Source organism: Cyprinus carpio, chromosome A17, assembly GCF_018340385.1.
Source record: "Cyprinus carpio isolate SPL01 chromosome A17, ASM1834038v1, whole genome shotgun sequence".
Lineage (NCBI taxonomy): Eukaryota > Metazoa > Chordata > Actinopteri > Cypriniformes > Cyprinidae > Cyprinus > Cyprinus carpio.
Window position 1 is genome coordinate 20,730,646 of NC_056588.1, and position 21,820 is coordinate 20,752,465.

Genomic DNA, 21,820 nt, shown 5'->3' on the forward strand with positions numbered 1-21,820 from the left:
GAAAATGTTGTAACCATTGCACCTTCGTAAAAAGGGTTTTCAATACTAATAAGCTAATCATTCCATAAAGACAGACATCTTAATGTTATTGGAAAGCTATTAGATAGCACATATGTATTCAGAAAAAGAGAACAGTCTTAAATAGAGAAAAAAAAACTATACATTTTTACGCAAAAAAAAAAAAAAAAGGTTTCATAGTGCACCATTGAGCAATACATAAAATGAAATAATCAATCCACATACACCTAAATATACCAAAAAAGGATATACCTAAAGTAGGTATTGTCATATAAACTAACATGTAAAATGTAACATACCAGCAGTTTCAATATCTGTGACAGCTCTACGCACTTTAAAAGACTTGGCCTGAACCATTTAAATGTAGAAATATCAAGAACATTTCTACAAAGCTATTGAATAGCAGCAAAAAGGTTATCATCGCTTTTAACGTTTTTCTATAGCTCATAATTATGGCAACAAATATTCTTATCTTAGATAAGAGTGTGTATTTTCTTAACTTACAAGGTTGTAATAAGCCAACTAATGCAATTTACTATTTTTAAAAAATATTATTCACAAAAATTGCTAACGAAAACTGTGAAATAAAATTCTTATTCATAGCTAACACCCACTGGACCGGGTCATTTAGCATAAACATCTACAATTGTAAATAGGTGAACAAATCATCTAGTCACTATGATATAACAGTCACTTTATGTGAAGTAACTCTACACATGTCTTTCGTAAGTAAACCTTGGAGTAGTGTGCGTTGAGTGTAATCCCATACAATGGAAATGTAAACTTATGACATGGCACAGGTTCATAAATTAACAGTCTAAAAATTCCAAAAAGCTATTTCGGATGTAACAGTTCTCGTCATTTACTTTCATCGCCAGAAATACTGTTAATGGTTGAAGAATGTGGCAAACGAAATATTTCACATGAACATTTGGATGGCATCAAAAAAAAAAAAAATCATGGCTATTGATTGCTTATTGTCTTTGACACTATCATTTGGACACTATCATCATGTTCATGCTCAGATAACTTACTGAACATCACTAAACTTACAGTAAACTTAAAATAACACAGCACAGGCGAGAGTATAGAATTAATTCTGTGTCATTTAGGGTTCAAATTGTAGTGGCTTTAAAGGCCTTTATCTAAACTGATTCCAAGAGGCATCAGAATAAAACTTTTTTTCGAGTTGACCAAGCTCACATGTGCATAGTCAAACCTCTGTTTTACGCTCACACGAAACATCAACACATCAAGACAGTCATTTAAGATAGTTTGAGGAAATACATTTAGTCATTACTATATGTACTTAGTCATTACTGTATGTACAAAGCAAATTTTGCTTTTGAAGCTTCAACCATAAACTGTCTATGTCCTGCAATAAGCTCCACCTCAACCTCATCTACAATCTCAGTCTACAGTTAAACCAAGCTACCAAAGCTAGGACCATTCAGTGAGTCAGAATACAATACATCAGCTGCACTGATTTTCCCAATGGTGGTCCCATATCCCAGCCCCTTACTTTTCGAAAGGATTTTTGAGAAGTTAGTTTGTGACCTCCAGTGTGAATCTCACATCTACCTCCTTCTCAGTTGGACTTATGTTCGCCATTCTTGGCCCAGCCTCTGGTCATGGCTGATACCACGATGCTGTACATATTGAGCCAAGCCTGGCGCAGTGGTGTCGTGTAAGCTGGACCCAGGCTGGACTGAAGCATATAAAGCAGGGACTCTCCAACCAACTAAAGAACATGTGAAAGAACCCAATCAATCAACCAATGGTCTGAAAAATCACTGTGACTCTCCCCAAAAATCATTGTCAATCTCATCGTCATCTTTGATGTTTGAGTGTTATGGCTGCTATATATAATTTCAGTCATCTTAACTAAACCATGCAGGCAAAGTGTACTCACAGTGAAGGACTGAGTCTTCACCCCAACTGCCTGGTGCTTCCTGCCCAGGTTCAACAAGAAGTCCTCCAATGTATGTAGGTCATCAAGATGGCTCACAGCTGCATCGATCACTAGCATCACCTGGACAGATATATAACCTCTATTTGTTGGGGTTTACATGGCTGTAAACTCAGACGTTGAGTCAAAATTATTCAATAGAAAGAAGCATTATAGTAGTGTTCATTTGCCTAAATCAAGGGTGTCCAATCCTGGATGGTCACCTCCTGCAGAGTTTAGCTTCATCCTGTTTTAACACACCTGCTTGAAAGTCTCGCTATAGGTCAGCGTTTAGAGCTAAACTCTGCAGAAGTGGGGTCTTCCAGGAGCAGGATCAGACACCTTGGTCCTAAATGAACCATGTGGTTCTGTGGTGCAACACACAACAACCAAACATATCAGTCGATCTTTCGACATATGATGGGGGCAAGTGCAGCTTTCAGGCAATTTTGCTGTAGGTGAGGGATTAGGATTAAAATGTCCATTTAAACATGTCCCTTACTCTTTGTGAGCAACCAACTTTTCAGTTACCGGCCCATCAACTACTTTACCAACAACGCCACACCAAGGCTGTTTCTCAGTTCTAAAAAAACTCTGGTTGTCTTGTTCTCATGAAGACTGGTCTTGCCAGGCTACCTTGAAAGAACTTGAATGTATACGAGGACACAAAATGCATCTTTTTAATAATTGAGATATGATATGATCTTGTTGCTCAACTGACTGCTCCAACACATTTTAAATAGTGGCACAATTTAATGCACAATAATTATTAAACGTTTACTTATGTAATTTTTTTAATTCACCACTTACGTGTATAAAGAGTATGTATATTAAATATTCCCTATGCTTTGCCAGTATTAAGATTCTAAATATGCCAGTAAAATGACAATATGCTTTATTCATGTCTTAATGACTTTATTAAAATTATACAGAAAAAAAAACAACAAATGTTTACTTCCCCAAGCAGCATACGTTTGCGAGCTTGCAGAGGGAATGTCTTGTCTTGAGTTAGTTTAAAACTTACCTGAATACCTTCTGTTCTATCCTCGGTACTTTTAGACACACACACACACACACACACACACACACACACACACACACACACACACACACATATATATATATATATATATATATATATATATATATTTTTTTTTTTTTTTTTTTTTTTTTTTTTTTGAGTATTGGATTTGAACATTGGAAGTTAACAGTGATGTAGAACAAGAACACAAGGGCACAAGATTGCATAAGAACATATATTGAGAAACTGCCCAAAAGTTGTTTACTTTACAAATTGTTAAACATTTGACCTCTGGACTCACCTTGGTGACGTGTTCAAGAAACTCTGGGCTGGAGAGGCATTCAGGTGCAACTCCACAATTTGTGCTGTAGCTGAAGAGAGTAAGTAGTGCTGGATCCAGCTCAAATAACCTAATAAGAAATGTTACATTTAATGAGGCAGCACTACAAAGCAGTACATTGACATGAATCTTCGAACACAATTGCCACAATCGCATTTCCTTAACGAGAAGGATGATTAAATTAGGTAATATAAGTCATTTGATGTTGAAGAGTATCCTTTTTTTTTTCTTTTTTTCAAAGAAAGTCACTTTTATCCTTTATGTAATATATGTCGAAGGAATACTCAGGAATGTGATACTTGGTAGCATCTTTCCTCTGAGAAGGTGATTCTGATGAAAATGATCTTGCTGCTCCCTGTCGCCAAGCAACAAGTCAAGCCTCTTACTGAGCTGCGGTTAGAGGAACAGACAGCGGGAGACTGACGGGGAATTTTTGATGGCTTTTAAGAAATTACGCTTTAGTTTGTTTATTAAATTGCTATACCTTCGTGATGAGTACAATCTTTGAGTTATGGAATGCAAGGATATTCCATTTTGATTACCAGTTACTTTATTTGCCTAAAATCAAAACATATACATTACTTATTTTAAATGCATTATTTAATTATTATAAATATTTTTATTAAATTATTATTTTTGACAAATGCATCTGGCCCACAAAAACACAGTGCATGTATATGAAATACTGATCCGCACAGATCTATTTGAAACTTTCTAAATAAACATGCAGGCTAAATTAAATAGCAATATCCCTTGGTGCAAAAGAGTATGCATGACTGATATGTTACCTTGTGAACAGAACAATTCCATGTGGCACCTTGTTCTTCCCCAGACTCTCCCAGCTGTCCCGGATCAGACCTTTCTCTTTTTCCGAGAGTTTCTCCATTGTGACTCTCAGTAATGCTGTGTGTTCCCTGGTCGTCTTTCAGTGGTGTGGCATCAAAATGTCTTCTTCTGTTTAAAGTAGGACCTCCTGATTTCCCATTTACAGACTTCCAGAGTTCAGTCTTCAGGTATGACCCCCTGTGAAGTGCCAACATTGCTTATCATTTTCCAAGGACAAAAAAGACTTATCAGAGGAGCGTGCATGAGGGACTATAATACATTTCATTTACAATCTAGTTGCAGTGCATTCAAATCAGTTTTACTGCAAAGCTTTCCAACCAATGCTTCATGCACTCAACATCTAGAAGATAAGAAACCTAACTTAGCCCTGACTTTATGGTCACAATAAACAGTTTGAAGCTGACGTACCGTTCCTTCACTGCTCTAGAGGTGACCTTCTTCTCTCACTGGCTTCGTCTGTCTTTCTCTGGCATTAGGATTTCTGTTTGTTCACTGCGATTATGTATATGTCAAGCCTGCTATCCTTGTGTTTGCGCTCTCTCTCTCTCACTCTCTCTCTCTTTTCCTCTTTGCTCCCCCCTCTCACACACACATGCAAACACTCACTCACTCACTCACTCACTCACTTTCTCTCTCTTTCTCTCTCCCTCTATCTTCTCCATCTCCCCTCTCTGCTGCATCTAACCTAATAGATGCTGCTTGATGTGCATTCAAACTAGGATGAGGAAACCTTTTTGATAATCTTCCTTTAAAAAAAAGGGGGGGGAAACAAAAACTTAAAAATATTTCAAAGTATGTTGTGTTTTTATTCAGTCACACTGTAACTGTCCTAAATACTCTCATGTGATATTGTACTCAAATGGACTGTAAATAAGGACAGAATGGAAATATCTCTAATCTTCGCTGCTCCTAGTAATAGCACATGTTATGAGCCATAGCTCCTCCTACAGGTGAGAGTCTGGCACCTTCAGGCACTCCGTAAGCATATAAAATCATAGAACACATTTAAGGAGAACTCATTTGAATATACTGTTTTGTAGATGAGTGAAAGAACATAAAGACTTAAAGCACTTCTGCTTTTTAAATAATGGCAAGGCATCATCAATTAATATAACCAAATAAACAAATCCTGCATATAAGGTTGGTAGGCCTATGCATTCTGCCTAGAAGCATCTCTTCATTCTTTAAATAAAGAATCCATTTAGAACATTTCAAGTTCCAAGAAAAAGTTTTCTCTAGTTCTTTAGAAAACCATATGTGTACTAGTGCACTATACATAACCAAAACCATCTGAAGAATATATCAAATCTATAATCTATCTACATCTAGAGTGTAATATCATTAACTTCTCCATAGAGCCCTATACTTTAACAAATGACTCTTGATAAGTATGTTCTTTGCTGAACATAAACTACTGTTCAAATAATCATATTAGAAAGACTGAAGTAATGGCTGGTGAAAAGTCAGCTTTCCTTCACCAGACATTAAGATTTTAAATATGTTGAAATGTATGTGTTGAAATATTACTATTTTTACTGTATTTTTGATCAAATTATACAGACTTGGTGGGAGACTTCTTTTAAAAAATATTAAGAATCTTATCAAACTTTCAAATGGTTGTGTAAAGCTACTGTGTAATGTCAAATAACTATTGAAGAAACTTTATTTTAGAAATTTTTACAGGGCAATTTAACATTACTTGAACTTGAACATGTTATGAATGGAAGAAATGGATCGCAAAGCACATTCTGAAATGCATCCGGCTACATCATAATATACAGTAGTAACCTGTGTATTTAAGGTCAATTCAAATCAGTCACCTTTGTCCAAATTAACAGGCTCAGTTCTTGATAAATGTTTATTAAGGAATCTTAGTCAAATCCTCTGTTTATTTTATTATTTTCTTCATGATATTTTTGCAGGGATTCCCTGAATAATTTGCACCTTATGTCCTACCTGATTCAGAGCTATATCTAGCATGTTATCAATGTAAGGGACATTCGGTTGTGACAGCAAGACCCAAAGCACTTGAAGATAGTGTGACAGGAGAGAGCACAGTTGCCATGGCGACCTCGCAGGAGCACTTGAACTTTCAGTTATCTGACACTTAAAGCTCAAGATAGAAGCTGTCACTCAAACGCAGCGTTCTGTCCTCCCTAAATGACTTGACTGATGTGTGTGCATGAAACAGACAAGATGGACACTGAGTTTGCCTTTATTGAATCTACATATTTAACAGAGACAAAATAAAATATATTTCTGAGAATGATAGCATTATTACGTCAATATATTCAGAATGCAAGGCTGAAGTTGCCACAGCAGTTTTTCTTTTTCTTTTCTTTTTTTTTTTTTTTTTAAATTATAAACCCAGAAGTAAAGTGGTAGTGAATTTAGCTAGATGCTAATGCCTATGTGCAAAATAAAATTATATGTACCCAGGAGGGCTGTTGTATCAAGTCAAGTCACCTTTATTTCTATAGCGCTTTATACAATACTGGTTGTGTCAAAGCAGCTTTACAGTGTCAAACAGGAAAATAGTTTGCCAATAATTCAAGAAGACAATAACAAACAGTCATTTTCCAACTCTTTTCTTTCCAGCATTTTTCAAGCCAGTACTTTATGACATGATAGTATAATATTTTTGCAAAACCACAAAAAATAAATAAATAAATAAATAAATAATTCATCAGAATGCATGGCTATACTTTTGAATAGTCATAACTGGAGAAGGATACTTTTTGCAAGAATAATGGTGCTAATCTTACAACAAGTATAAAATTGTTGTCTTTAATGTATTCCTGCAAATAAATAGTTGTTGGAAAATTAGTAGTAATGATGTTATTTAGCCTAATTTGATCTTTTTACTTAGTAATAGGATTTAGCATTAAAATTCATAAAGGTTGTGTTCATTTTTGAAGATTATCGTGATGAACAAAACATGTAAGAATCATAAACTTTTGTTGTGAACAGAGCATACATTTCTGCAGTGATCCAAAAAATCCAGTGTGATGCAAACTTCGGGGTTGGCTTAAAAAAATACAGCACCCCCTACAGCATCCCGTCCATTTTTTCCACTGACACGCCCCAAATCTGAAACTCCATGCTCAATGGAAATCAAAAGTTTCCCCATTTGTATGACTTTGTGGTGATGTTCATATACACACAACCTGTAAATACAGTCATTTTGAAATGACACACAAAACTGCTGCCAAATCTTGACCCCCTGACTCCCATTACCAGTGAAAGATGTAATTCGAGTGTATACTCATATAAGAAAAGGAACAAAGCCCTACTGTACCCTACCTTAACTCATTTAGCCATGAGAAAAAAAGTATTTCCAAAAGTGAAAATGAATGGGTATCATGAGGTGAAATTGGGCAGTCATTTTCAAATGTGCAGTTGACGCTTTTCATTTTTCAGTGTCATCACTTCTTAAACCACTAAATATACAACTTATACAACAAAATGGACAGGACTGGCTATCATAATTTCCTTTTAATTGAAATTTTAGTTTTTGAATTTAAATTCATGCTACACGGCTTGTTTAAACTAATTATGTTCCATCTTATGATCATCATGTAACAGCAAAAGCAGAAATCATGACTCAAAATCCTTAAAAATAATTCAGTTACACAGAAACACAAATTCCTTTAATTCCTTAAAAAATCACCAGGACTGAAGAAGCCAGTTGGAGGAAAAAGCTCTTGATGTGGCCAAATGCACTGACTAGCACAAGCTCATTTTCCAATAGAGGAGGGCTGTTTACTCAACCAGTGCTATGACTCTCAAAACAGCCTGACTTCAGGAATGAGAATTTCAGATGGGACCTTGTGCTAAAGAAGAGTTGTCTTAGAATGTTAGTTTTTGCGTATTTATTCAAATGGAGTTACATTAATAAAGCTAGTTTCTGTGACAGTTATAGTTCATAATTATAGCAGACGTTCAAAGCCACATTTGACAGACTCCTCCAGGTGGAAGATGTGTTCGTGCCAAAACAAGACTTCCCCAGTTTACTGTTTGCAAACCCTGAGGGTGCCTGACACCAAACCCATGAGCTGTTTTTGTGGTTTACAAGATGATTTAATGTGCAGTTAGTAGAACTCAAGCAAATATACTGCTTTTAATCTGCAGCTCTTCTGGTTGCCAAGTGTTTTTTGATTATTTCTTTCTTTGTTGGGTCAGTAGCCCCCATAGCATTCTTAGGATCATAAAATTAAACTTGCTTTTGGTTTTCTGTTTTATTAAAAATGTTATGACACCCATATGGAGTTTCTTTAACATTCATAATCCCTTCTCTTTCGTAAAAAAACATTAATAAACAAGAGGTCTCAGCTGTATCAAGACCCACATTGATTCAATATACAGTAATACAAAATACAGTAAAATCTACAAAATAAAAATGAAAAGAAATATAAAATGTACAATCATGTTAATCATGCATAACACGATTTTTTCAAACTGAAATGATCTGCCAGCGATTTTTTGCCTGACCACAGTCTGGAATATGGATGTGAAATACACTGGCCCACCAGCCACTTCTGTCAGCACAACTCTTCCTCTTTGGTTTCCACATTCCCTTCTTTTTCCTCCTCATTTGTGACACTGTCTTCCCCACTTCCTGCACTGTAAAAAACAATAGCAGAACAGTGTGTGTCCATATGACTGCTACATCATAATATTTGCAAATGACCATAAAGCTGACATCAAATCATAAAAATAAAGATTTATAATAAACAGATCTTTTCATGTCAAAACCGCATCTACTGTATTTCCATTGAGTAAGATGATTTTATTTTAATGGGTCACAAGAGGAGGAAGTAATGTCAAACCTCTCATCAAAACTAGGATAAATACTGTAACACACTGTTAAATCTTTGCATTGAACAGATTTGTTCCGCTCTGTAAAATAATCAGTAACACATATTCATATATCGCTTTCAGTGCTGTAATGATCCTCTTCCGCACAGTCATTGTCCACATGGATGGCCAAATATGTTTCTCCCTTTGATCTCACAAAATTTTCATCCAGACCTGCTTGCTCCAAAGTATTCCTGTATCTGCATTCAACATTATTCTTGCCATTTTTCTGAAAGCATTAGGAATATGCATATTGTGAAAATATGAAAGTTACTTTATTTTGAAAATGTTAAGTAGTGTACCTGTGACACCTGCTCAGACAGGTGCGGGCGAGCTGTCACTCGTGTTTTGATTTCCTTCAGCTCTCTTTGATAATCTTTCATCCTCTCCAGATCAGCTTGCCTACATTCACAAGAACTCATAATCAAGTTATTACATTCCTGGCTGGTTTATACAATAAAGTCATCTTTTCAAAGTGCTCATCGGTGCTGTTTGAGTTTCTCTTGGTAGACCTCTTTATGAGGGTCCATTGCCTGGGCTCTCATTGCTACTGCCCTGCTCATAGGTTGAGACTTGATTCTGTGCTGCTTCATCCACTTTGCATTCTCCTGCTCCTTGAGGTCCTTTAGCTCCAGAGATCTCCTGGATGACAGGCAGATTATACATCATTTTTAAATGTCATTATTTTTATTTGGATAATAAAAAAGGAAATTTTATTGGGTAATTCAATGCTTCATTTTATCAGAATAAATCCAATTAATTATATGTGCATACATAACATCTATTATACGTTTACAATTCAAAAAATATGTTTTTTCCAAGTTCACAAAATAACAAACATATAACAAGCCCAAATGCTGTATGTTGCATACATGCTACAAAATAGATACGAGAAAATATAACAGATAAATACATAAGATAAAAAAGAAAATAACTAAAGTGAACGTATATTATTTCTGTAATATACATAATTTTTTATTGCTTTAAATAATATATTTTATTATTATTTATTGCTTTATTTAAATAGCCATACAAGTCTAATACAGTACATTAACAGTTTTTATTGAATTTATTTTGTGTTTAAACATTGGAAAGATGCTTGTTGAACCGACAATACTAGCCCAAAACCATGCTTAAATAGCTATTTGCATTAATATTAAACAATAGCCTGTGCAGCCAATGTGGAAGTCAACAACTGTGCAAAAAAGACCATGAATGTGTATTATAAAAGAAAATAAGATCTGTTTAATTGGTTTTATTGATTTTAGTGATTGAAAAATTTTATTGATTTTAGTCATTGGCAAAGCGGCTTACCTTACAGCCATGGATCTTTTCCTGGCAGCATCTGTTATGTAAGTAGGAAGAGTGTCCATAGACAGTGATGTTAGGCCACCAAATGAACTGCTTCTCTTTAGATTCATCTTGTCTGTAAATTTCTAGTCATGGAAAATTACATATTAAACTCAAAGGAATTACATTAAAGGAATCTAAACTCAATTCAATTCATATTCAAATAGCAATCTGTGGGTTTTCTGGATTCCTGTGGGTCTTCTGGACTCCTGTGGCGTGGACATAGTGTGAATGTGCACAGTTGGAAGGGTTTACAGTGAGTGACATCTCTCCTCTCTGCTGCCTCCATTGCCTTTTGTTGAAAGGCCTGGTAGAGCTTGTCAAAGTCAGGCACGGCAGTGTTAGTTTTAGGTCTGAAGGACAGCTTCTGGTCCAAGTAACCCCAGCATCTTGCTTTTGCTCTTCTGAGCACTGCGGGTCTGTATATGCACTGGGTTCCTGCCTTTGAATGGGTGCTGAGGAGGCTTTCAGAGTCTCCTGAGCTCGCAGATGAATGCCAATCTTCCTTTGCTGCTCCTGCTCTGAACCAGCATCACATAAATACAGGTTTAGAAGATGAGTAAAAGATGATCTTTTAACGTTTCAAATAAATTCAATTAAAATGAAATGTACATTTTCGAATTAAAAATTCAAAATGAAACTTTTTGTGTAAACTATTCCTTTAAATATGTTAGATTTTCAATTAAATATGTTACATAAGGTATTTAGGACATACATAAGCATATAAGATAATATATTATAAATTATTTTGATTAAATATTAAAATAAATGGCACCTTTCAGCTGTTCAGAGAGCCTGGGCTCTGAGACCGCTTTTGGTATAGGTTTTCTGACACAAAATGATTCTGTTTTTTTCACTTTTATTAGCAGAGGCCATCTCCTCCTTCAGCCTCTCTCGCTTCTTCTCCTCCCTCTTGTGGAACCTGAAGGGCTTCTGGTGGTCAAGAAGAAATCTCTCCTCTGCTCACGACCTTCCTTCCTTCAAGCACTCTTGTTCATGGATGAGGTCATCATAAAAGAGGGCTTTGAGACGTTCTCGGGGGACGATGGCAACACAAAACTGTTTCTGACACTGCCTCCTCTTCGGCTTTCTGTGAATCCTGGGGGAGAGGCTTCCTCTGTCTCTCTGTCACCGTTCCCCGAGAATTAGATCCAGTAGTTCTTGGTGCCTCAACTCCATTTGAGGTCAAAATTCCACACAATCACTTTTGAACTGAGGACAAGAGTGGAAGATGTACTGTAAGTTTCAGATAATACCTTTGCAAACATCGTTATCACATTTAATACTCTGCTGCAGTATTTTAGATTTAAGTCAAGTCAAGTCAAGTGTGCTTTATTGTCAATTAATCCCACATGTATAGTACAGTATATACATACAGAGAATCGAGATTGCGTTACTCTCAGACCCCTCTACAAACAGTAGAGCCTAAAAATCTAGATCAAATATAAAATATAAGATACAACTATACAATAAGGGAATGTAAAAAATACATATAATAAAAAATAAAAATAAAGTTAAATAAAGCAGCGCAAGGTACATGGCAGATAGAGTGCAAACCAGTGAACAAACAGTGCAGATAAAAAGATTTTTAGTGCAAAAAAAAAAAGCTTATTCAGTCTGATTTAAGTGACAAAAGGGCTCAATAAGCAGTTATTTTATTTAAACTGACTGATGACGGTGGTAGAATGACGTCAGTTCCATGGTGAATGGGGTAGTGAGCAGACCAATGCTGCACAAAGTGACTGGTGCATGTCATCCTGTTAGTGGAGGATGGTGCATGTCCATCGTATGTAGGGAAGGGGTGGTGTGGAAGGACCTGCGGATGTGGGATGCCTGGGGGGTGGGGGGGATCTGGGGGGATAGTTCAGTGGTGCCTGGGGCAGAAGTTCGGGAGCGAGTTAAGTATCCATTCGGTACTCGAGGTGAGCAAGGACCCTCTTCTCCAGGCCATTCTGATGCTGGAGCTCTATCTTCTCAAGCTGCAGCCTGCGTTTGGCCTTCAGAGCCCTCCAAATGCAACTCAGAGATAGTTCAGCCTTATTCTTTTCTTCATTACAGGGACAGCAGGCTTTTCCGTTAACATGCACATTTGTCTCCCTCTTCAGATCTAGAGAAATCTAAAGTGGGAGAGATCTGGCGGAAAATCTGTATTTAGTTTGTTTGTTGGATTAATGAATTGTTTTACTTTTGAAATAAGAAAGGAGCTGAAAGAAACAGCCACCAAACTGTAATTTTGTAAAGGGCCGCTATGAGGACAACATTCAAACATACAGCAGCAGCAAAACACAGATAAGTTAACGTTACCTGTCGCCTATGTTCACGTTTAAAATAAACGAAACGCACTTGATTGTGTCCTCCACGGCGGCAGATGGCGCTAAAGCAACATGCTTCCATCTCAAACACTTCTGAACAAGAGCGGGGAAGTGAAAGTACATTTAAAAGACAGCTTTTACACTGCCATTTAATGTCGCTGAACGCCACATGTATACATTTCCCGTGTAAAGTGAAGACATATTCAATGTTTTGGAAATGTCCGTGGTTCATTTCCATGATTTTAGTGGCTTTTAAAATCCGGAAGGAGGGTAACAAGCCAGAACTCTTACGTATTTTCTCGTACAGCAACAACATGGCTGGAAGATAGATAGAATACCGTTATTGTCAATAACAGGACAAATATAACGAAGAGTTTTAGATAATCACTGGAAGCCTTGTGAGTCGTAACAAGTTGTCTCACGTCTGTTTTTCCGCTAGAATGTTCACTTTCGCGAAAGCTAGGCTAGCAGTGCTCGGGACAGGACGGCGGTGTGTCGCACTGAGGGCGTTCAGCGGAGCGCTCAGAGGAGTCGCGTCTTCCGAGAGCAATGAGGAGTCCAGCACCTATGAAAACCAGCTCTTTGACGTTATAATATCCGGAGGGGGAATGGTGGGCACCGCTATGGAATTTGCTCGTTGGGTGAGTGAGTGTCCCTGACATGCACCCAGCCTGCTTTCTACCCCTCATCTCCACTCTCCCACGCTGCATAAGTACACTTCCCAGTTGTAATAAAGTCCTTCCCGTGACTTTTCTTTACCCTTGTTTCTCAGGGAAAAAGAGAGGTTGCTGTTTTGCTTGATGAAAGTGTTTTAGCTGGAGGTGAAGGGTTGCATTGCGGTTGTACAACAATGTGACGTTTTCATGCCGTAGGTAGGATGCTAAAATAAGCGGTGTGCAATCAACGCACAGATTCTATGCAAACTTTAGTAAGCTCTTCGTTTAGATGTATTGGTAAAATATGCTAAATATGAGAGATAAGAAACAACATCGCGGTGATTAGGAGAAGATATTGGAAAGAAAATAAAACATCCTGCATTTAATCTGTGTACTTCATTCAGGTCTAGATCCAAATTTGGCAGGGAAGAAGATTCTTCTGCTTGAAGCTGGTCACAAAAAAGAGATGGACAGGGTCCCAGAGACCTACAGTACACGGGGTCAGCTCCATCAGCCCAGGAGCTCAGCACCACTTTCTAAGTGGTACGGACTTGTGTAGCTTTGTAATGTTCTTTCTGTGTGGTTCATTTTATCTTCCTTGGGTAGTTTATCCAAAAATAATTGTAATCATTAACTCATTCATCCATTTCTTACAAAAATGGACAAAGAGCACCATTTAAATACATCATAGGAATTAGTCCAATAAATGGTGTTCTGTTTTTCAGAGTCTATTTAAACCATATAGCTTTGTATTGTAGTTGTTAACAAAACTGAAAGCTTTTGAAATAAAGCTGAAATAAAATAAATTAGGTATCTATATTTAAGGCTTTAACTAACGTTAACTTGCGATACATTTGTTACAGTATTAATTCATCCTTGTTAATGTTAGTTAATAAAAAATATACAACTGTTCATTTGTTAGATTTCAGTCCGTTAACATTCATAGATACAACCTTTAATTTTAATAATGTATTAGTAAATGTTACCATAAACAATAAATAAAATAAATGTTTAAGATAAAGTATTAAAATAACTAAAACTTAAATAAAATAAGGCTAAACAGAAATTAAAACAAAAAATAAAAAAAAGTTCTTAAAGTAAAAACTGAATAAAAATAAAATCCAATTAAAAATATTAATCATTACTATAATAATAAATAATAGTTTGTAATAATTCACTGGGTAACAGAATATATTGTTTTTATCGAAATTGTTCACTTTTGTCCTTAATGACTTTCATTTTTCATACACTATAAAACATTGGCTGAAAAAACACAAATTGTCACAAATTCCGAAATGAAGATGTACAGAAAAGGGTTTGACCAAAAAAAACAAACAAACAAACAAAACAATCAATTTTAGCTGGACAGTAGTAGATGCGATGCCACAGACAGTGAGCTGCCCTGTGTTTGCCAGGCTACACTGTTATGTTGAATGAAACATATGCTTTTGATTGTGTCCACAGAATGCATGTTTGCATTATGGGCAATGTTGCGCATCATTTAGAACCAGTGCTTTGGGTAATGTGGGGGCACAATCCAATCACAAGGTCTGTGGTGAGGATAAGTACATCTGTTCCATTCAAAGCTCTGAAACTGCACTCCTGTCATTAAAACTATTTACAGTATAATGTTTGTATATGAAGATTCACCAGGAAGTAGGTCAGTAGGTAGCTTTCTGTCTTGCGCTGTGTACTCTATTTTTTCCGTTACTATATTTAGTTTGCTTTTTGTTCTGGTTGGATATCATAAAGGATCAACTTTTTAATTGTGTCTTGTTGTGTTACAGGTCTTGGTGCTTGGGACCATATTGCAAATATGCGATGCAAGCCGTATAATAAAATGCAGGTCAGTAAAACCAGTATGCTGTAATACAATGAGTACTTGGGCGGTGCCGTTATGTAATGAAAGTATCACATTCTACTGAATGATAATCATATTTACGCACCACAGTATTACCGGTGCTTCACAGAATGTCCATCAAAACATTGTAGTAGTACCATGGCACTTTTTTACAAGTGAAAATGTAAATGAAGTAATCAAATATCACACCAAAAGAAACTCGCGTCATTTAAAAGCAAGTAACCACTAAAGCAAAACACATTATGTGCAACCAACACAGTTATTTACTATGACCTTACCTGCTTATTTTTTTCTTCCTGCTTATTTGTTTGCATCATCACACTGTAAGCAGCCACCCATAAATTAATGCAACAGAATCACAGCCTCCGAATACAAAACATACATTAGAGATGCAGAACCTCATGGTTAAGCTTGGTTTTGCTTACCGGCCACAGTTTATCTATTAGAGTCTTTTTAGCAGGATGACATAAATCCAACTGTGTCTACTAATTACAAGATTCATGTGAGATGCAGGGAAAGGAGTTTAAAGCTGTGGAGAGTGTGGAGATCAACAAGATAAAGGGCCCTTCGTTTACTATGCTGTGGTGGGGTTTCTCCTGTAATATGTGTTTTTTGCACTGCCAGAATGAAATCCTGTGGTTTCTGGGAAAACTAAGGGGTGTCATCAGTGTGCACTTTATATAGTGATATACCTCACCCATTATACATTTCCTTTTTTGTTTGTGAGTGCATTTATGTCCAAACAAGGATGAAACTGCAAAGGAACTGAGCTAGGTTCCCTCTTGCCCTCCAATTAAATTCAAGTGGTTGGAGGAAAGCAACTAAAGTGGGCTTGGGAAGTGCCATGAACCAGAAAAAAAAAGTGTGGAGGTTCCCTAAAGTGTTATCAGCTAGATTTTTTCCTCCATAATGGTCTGAACCTTTTCTCATGCCAAAAGGGTAATTTTGGCAAGGGACGTTTTAATTTGGCAGTGACTGGAAGTACATAGCACTTCCAAAACTTATCAACGGCTGTGTTTTTCCTATGTGTAAAATCCTTATAATTGCAGGTTGGTCACGTTTTAAATCTTTCACGTAACCATGTATCAAAAATTGCAAAACCACTACTATTAGTGGTTTTTAGCATGGCTGTATAACAAGAAGGATAGAACAATCCTTCTGAATCCATGTTACTCATGGATTTAATTGTTTGAAGGTCACCTTAGTTACAAGTCATTTTAGGTTTTTAAAATATAGCTGCATCAATCACCAAGAGCTTTTTGCATTTAAAACCATCTGCATGTTTTATTAACGAAGTTGCCTTGCAACTTTGATGAAACCAAACTTAGCTTGACAGTAATGTTCGCATATTTGTTATTTATTATTAGCTTAACTATAATACAAGCATAAATCGGCACTAAGAATGGCATTTTACATTTCTGCCTCACCCCAAGTGCATTTACAAAGTCATACCGTGCAACCTCAAAGGCTGTTGGTGGCTGATGTTTGGTTAGAGTATCTGGCAGAACTCTTCACTCAGTCCAACGGCTTTGATGTGTTCAAGTTCAATGAAGCACGTGCTCTTTTGGAAATCCATAAATAGCAACCCGAGTGGTCACATAAGGATAGTGTTGTAAGCCACAGCAATAATTCGGTTCTTCCGCTTTAGGTTTGGGATGCTTGTTCAGATGCCCTGATTACATTTGATAAGGAGAATCTGCAGGACGAGATGGCGTACATCGTTGAGAACGACGTCATTGTGGCCGCCCTCACCAAACAGCTACAGACTCTTTCTGGTAACAGATACATTTTGATGTTGATTTATGGATCGATTTGTGTGTTTGTTTTTGTAATCATTGCTTCGCACACTGAACTTTGATCATTACATGATGATATATCCTTAATCGTTGCTTTCGCTGTGATTTTTTTCATGTTGTCAAATGTGTTCCCCAGCATGGTCCTGCAGTCTCGAGCACTGAGTGGGCTTCCTGTTAATTAGTTTTAGGGATGGCTTGGCAAATGATGTCACCACAAGCCGTTCCTTCCCGTCTTGGCAAAATGTTTATTTGTACTCGTACTCCTTTTGAACAACTTTCTTTCTTCTGTTTTTTTTTCCCCCAAAAGATTCCACTTTGGATGCATCCGTGTTTTTCTGCTGCTATTTCGATCGTCCAGCACATTACTTTTGGTGGGAGTCAAAAGCCCCACGAGAATTGCCACCCTGTTCGGACACGTGCAGTGGTCTATTGACCCATTTAAAAAAAACACTTTCCTTTCCAGCCATAGCATCTCGCTCTCTTGGGGTGCCTGAGCACGGACAGAATTTTACTGTAACATTTTTGTTGTTGTAATTAACTAAACTCTTCCAAGGCTCTGCATTTGGCTTTTCCATGCCATGCTCTGTAAAACAGCATATTTTTAAAAAACAGGCCTTTTTTTAAAATGCATCTTGCATTTAACAGATGTGCGGTAGCACGTGCGTGTTCACGTGTTGTGTCGAGTTGGTGCTTTTTAACAGTCTGCTATTTCTAGCACAAAGTACTAGACAAAAAGTATATGCATCTGCCAATATTTCTCATCCGTGCGCAAGAACTAGTGTTCAGTTTTGTGGACAGAATGGTTCGAAGAGTAGGCGTAATTTCCGGATCTTTTTATTTGCCTAGACCACCAGTGATTCTTAGAAAAGTTGGATTTTCTGCTTTCTTTACTTATGTTCTGTGTTGTGTCCAGGATATTGGCAGCTGGTCTTATGTATTGCATGGTTTGCTTGTAAATAAACACCATTAAAAAAAGTCAGCCATGGGTGACTTGCCAACACCGTTAAGACAATTGTTAATGCTAGCAGGCCTCAACCAGAGAAAGGAAAACAACTTTGTATTTTATGAGGTGGTTTGATGATCCTTAATTTTTGACTTTGTCACAGCCAAACCCTGTTTGTTTGGATTTTTTCCCGTTTCTCAATTGGAACTGAACAAGATTTGGACTAATGCTCTTTTTGTTGCATTTTAATGTGTAATGATATTTTGGCGTGATTATCATTCATTCATTCATGTCTAAACCAGATCATGTTTAAAGTGCAGTACCGAACAAAAGTGGTGAAGTACACTTGGCCCCGTCCTTACCATGTCTCTGAGTCCATCCCTTGGGTTCAGGTGACTCTAGCTAATGGAAAGACTCTCCACACAAGCTGTTGGTATGTAGAATGTATCCAGTGTTTCCTTTGGGTACTACAAACAGAAGAGTACACAGCTACATAAACAAAACCTCCATTTCTTAAGGTAGGTGTGTTTGGCTCTTTCAGATTGGTGCTGATGGGCCGAACTCAATGGTGCGGAGAGAGGCTGGCATCCCACAGTCAAATGGAATTACGATCAGTCAGCGGTCGTCGCTGTTCTGCATTTGTCTGAGGTATGATGATCCTCCAGTTTCAAGTTCAAATCATATTGCTTGTTATGTGTTTTTCACAACTTATTGAATTCTGTAAGTTGCTCACATACGTTTCATTATAGAGAAAATATGGTTGCACTGAATGTATTAACCTTGCAATATTGTTTCTCAGCCCACAGAAAATAACGTAGCCTGGCAGAGGTTCCTACCAACCGGACCCATTGCAATGCTTCCTGTGAGCTGACCTTAAGAGATTATTTTTACTTGTAAATGATCTCAGTTGTACTTGATTTGTTTCATTGGCTTGTTGTGATATCACTTAGTGGTCAAATGGAAAATACATGTGTTTGTAATGGTACTCAAGCCAAGACGTGGTGTAGTGTGTCTGCTGTGCAGTTGTCAGACACGGAGAGCTCGCTGGTCTGGTCCACCAGTCATCAGCATGCTGAAGAACTTCTACAGCTGGATGAAGAGAGCTTTGTGGATGCCATTAACTCTGCATTTGTGAGTAAACACTGACACCGTTGCCACACTTATGGTCCACCTCCCTAAACTGAACACTGTGCTATTACGATATTTTTTGCCATATTTTGGTATGTACTGTAGAATAACATAATAAAGAAGTTGTTTTTGATTGAAATGTCATATCTGTGCTCTGTATTCTCTTCGTTTTGGCTGAATGCCCTCATACTGACCCTCACACCCTTTTTTCTTCTTGTTTTTGTTTTTCCGTCAAAGAAAACTCCCTTTTTCCCAAGCTGGCTATTTTTTACTGGCCTTACTGGTCATAGGCCTTTGCATCTGAGTCATGCTTGCCATCAAAACTGGTTTGCTAATTAAGGTTTGCCAGTGTTGGTCATTACTCCACGGAATGTTTTTTTCTACAGACCAAACACAAATTTTGTGGCCTGCTCAGCATTTTACTTTAATTAGGCATGCTTTTTTGCATCTCTGCTGAAATACCTGTCTTTTAAGACTTTTAGTGTTTTGAGTGCACAAAAGGAAGAAGGTATAGCTTACCTCTAGATCTCAAGATAAAGAAAGCTTTAATAAAAATCATGTTATTATTTACTTGCTTTTATATCGTTCTAAACCCATATGACTTTTATTTATTCAAAAATTGTGGTGTTCCACTGAAGGATGTTTATGCAGTTTTTTCCCATGCATTAAAAAGCAGCAGTGACCAGGGACTGTCATGATCCAAAAAGGAACAAAAAGCACTATAAAAATTGTCATTTGAATGAGTCCATGCCGTGCTCTATTCCAAGTCCTCTAAAGCAGTGGTTCTCAGCCTTTTTGACTACACAATTTTCAAAGACCCCCAGTATAAGATATTACCTCTGGTATTTTTGTTTTTTTTTGTGGTTGTTTTCCAACATTTATATTAATAGAAACTACTAGTGTTGATATTAATCAACTTCAATTAATTTGTGATTCCAGAAAATTCAAGAACCTGAATGCTATTGCAGGAGAAAAAATAGAATATAGATCTAAATTTGTATGTTTTATTTTATTTTTATTTTTTTATCAATTCGGTCAAGTTAAAACACACTGCTCTGAAGTCATATGATAGGTTTATCGGAACAGACTGTTCTATAAGAATTTTAGTTAATCATGTGGAAAGCTTCCCCTCTGCACTGCATTTTGGTTCCAGATTGATTTCTGGTTCCATTAAAGATTTTGTATCATTTTTAAGCCAGAAAGTGAACAGTAGAAAACACTTTTTTCTGCCTTTTACTGCAGCCTGTCAATGATGAGAGAACTTGAGATTTCAGTTGGACAGAAAATAATAAAAATCAAAAAATGAACTGAGAATCATTCATTTCATTCTTTTACTTATTACATAAAAGAAAGAAAATCGAGTGGATTTGGAATGACATTAGCAGTAGTCAGTGATATGTTTTTTTATCTGGCTCTTCACTTCTCTCCACTCATCTTCCATCAAGTTTAAGCTTAACTCTAAAAAGAAATAAAGATGCTTGCACACCTCATTCTTCTGGTGCTTTTTCCACTGTTGTTCACTTCTCTGTGTTCACTCTCTTCAGTGGAGTAATGACGAACCATTCTGAGTTGGTGGAGACTGCCGGCTCTCTGTTCCGGACGGCTCTTTCTGTCCTAATGCCTGACAGCGGCTCTGCACGTCAGCTTCCACCTAGTGTTGCAGGTATTGGCCCAAAGAGCCGGGTCATGTTCCCACTAGGTATGGGCCATGCCACAGAATACATCCGCCACAGAGTTCGTGGGCCATCAGTGGCCATCATTGGGTATGTTTGCAAAGTTAATGCATGAAATGATTTTTGGTGTTGAGTATTAGTTGTTAAGAATTTTAAGAGTGTTTTTCCACAAGACGAGAATCACATGTATATACAAAGGAGAAATATCTCAATATTAGGTTTGACCGGTCAAGCTAAATATGGCTCCTGACTCAAGGTTTCCTCTCTCTATATTTTCTGATCTTTCTAATTTCAGAGATGCTGCACACAGAGTCCATCCTTTAGCAGGCCAAGGTGCCAATCTAGGCTTTGGCGATGTGGCCTATCTCACAAAAGTTCTCAGCCAAGCAGCATTTAATGGAAAAGACCTTGGTAAGTGTTTCAGCATCAGCAGCAGTTAAAGCCGAATGTACTGTATGTGTTCACTGGATTTGTACTTGTAGGGCAGTTTTCAAATATATACATCAAATATTTCATTTAATAAGCATTACATGAAGTCATGTATGAGCTTATCTAATAAGAAACTCAGACACTTTAAGCTATATTGTGAAGAACTGCCTCTCGTTGAAGAAACATGACAAGAAATGTTTGGATTGGAAATTTCTGCTGTATATTCACATCATAGAGTAATTCATACCTGAAGTAGCATACTTTTGGTTCAGAAGAGCCCAGTGGAGCTATCTGTGGTTTTTTATAAGCTCTTTTCCATTTCCTTATATTGAGGGTGATCTTTAGTGAAAAGAACTGGTTGTCCTGGACCAGTATACAGTGTTTTTACTTCTCACTCCTGCCAAGAACTGCTCATAATTTTTTTTGCAGCCACAAATGGAAATCATGTTATTGGAATTGTTGACATCAGTTTCTTAGAAATTCATATATGTGACCCTGAATCACAAAACTAGCCATATGGGTACATTTTTTATTTTTTTTTTAAATTGGGATTTACACATCATCTGAAAGCTGAATAAATAAGCTTTTCATTGATGTATGGTTTGTTGGGATAGGACAATATTTGGCTGAAAATCTGGAATC

General features: G+C 37.0%; 2 protein-coding genes and 1 pseudogene across 4 annotated transcripts; 1 reads left to right on the top strand and 2 right to left on the bottom strand.

Annotated features, from left to right (window-relative positions):
• Positions 1-1,498: 1,498 nt before the first annotated feature.
• On the bottom strand, positions 1,499-4,749 carry LOC109089265 (neuroglobin). Its single transcript, XM_042774389.1, has 5 exons — positions 4,582-4,749; positions 4,116-4,350; positions 3,289-3,397; positions 1,931-2,050; positions 1,499-1,759 (listed from the first exon to the last, which is right to left on the bottom strand). The coding sequence occupies exons 2-5, from the start codon at positions 4,211-4,213 to the stop codon at positions 1,607-1,609; spliced, it is 480 nt and encodes a 159-aa protein (XP_042630323.1). The 5' UTR covers positions 4,214-4,350; positions 4,582-4,749; the 3' UTR covers positions 1,499-1,606.
• A 4,347-nt stretch (positions 4,750-9,096) lies between these two features.
• LOC109108505 (protein FAM161B-like) lies at positions 9,097-10,507 on the bottom strand. Of its 3 annotated transcripts, none has more exons than XR_006162184.1 (3): positions 10,345-10,507; positions 9,333-9,672; positions 9,097-9,259 (listed from the first exon to the last, which is right to left on the bottom strand). XR_006162184.1 is itself a non-coding variant. In XM_042774392.1 (3 exons), the coding sequence occupies exons 1-3, from the start codon at positions 10,449-10,451 to the stop codon at positions 9,424-9,426; spliced, it is 246 nt and encodes an 81-aa protein (XP_042630326.1). In that variant the 5' UTR covers positions 10,452-10,507; the 3' UTR covers positions 9,333-9,423. The 3 variants fall into 3 exon arrangements, 2 of the variants coding, with proteins under 2 accessions (XP_042630326.1, XP_042630325.1); XM_042774392.1 differs by lacking the exon at positions 9,097-9,259 and having other exon boundaries at positions 9,333-9,432; positions 9,543-9,672; XM_042774391.1 differs by lacking the exon at positions 9,097-9,259.
• A 2,808-nt stretch (positions 10,508-13,315) lies between these two features.
• Positions 13,316-21,189, top strand: LOC109108223 (annotated as a pseudogene).
• Positions 21,190-21,820: the final 631 nt, after the last annotated feature.

Bases quoted from the DNA above. Each gene is read 5' to 3' on its own strand.
- LOC109108505 (XM_042774391.1), bottom strand. From the start codon at position 10,451: ATGAATCTAAAGAGAAGCAGTTCATTTGGTGGCCTAACATCACTGTCT. The intron at 9,673-10,344 runs GTAAGCCGCTTT...CCTGTCATCCAG, and splicing joins AAAAGATCCATGGCTGTAAG to GAGATCTCTGGAGCTAAAGG.
- LOC109089265 (XM_042774389.1), bottom strand. From the start codon at position 4,213: ATGGAGAAACTCTCGGAAAAAGAGAAAGGTCTGATCCGGGACAGCTGG. The intron at 2,051-3,288 runs GTGAGTCCAGAG...ATATCTGTCCAG, and splicing joins TTCTTGAACACGTCACCAAG to GTGATGCTAGTGATCGATGC. The intron at 1,760-1,930 runs GTGAGTACACTT...CATGTTCTTTAG, and splicing joins TGAAGACTCAGTCCTTCACT to TTGGTTGGAGAGTCCCTGCT.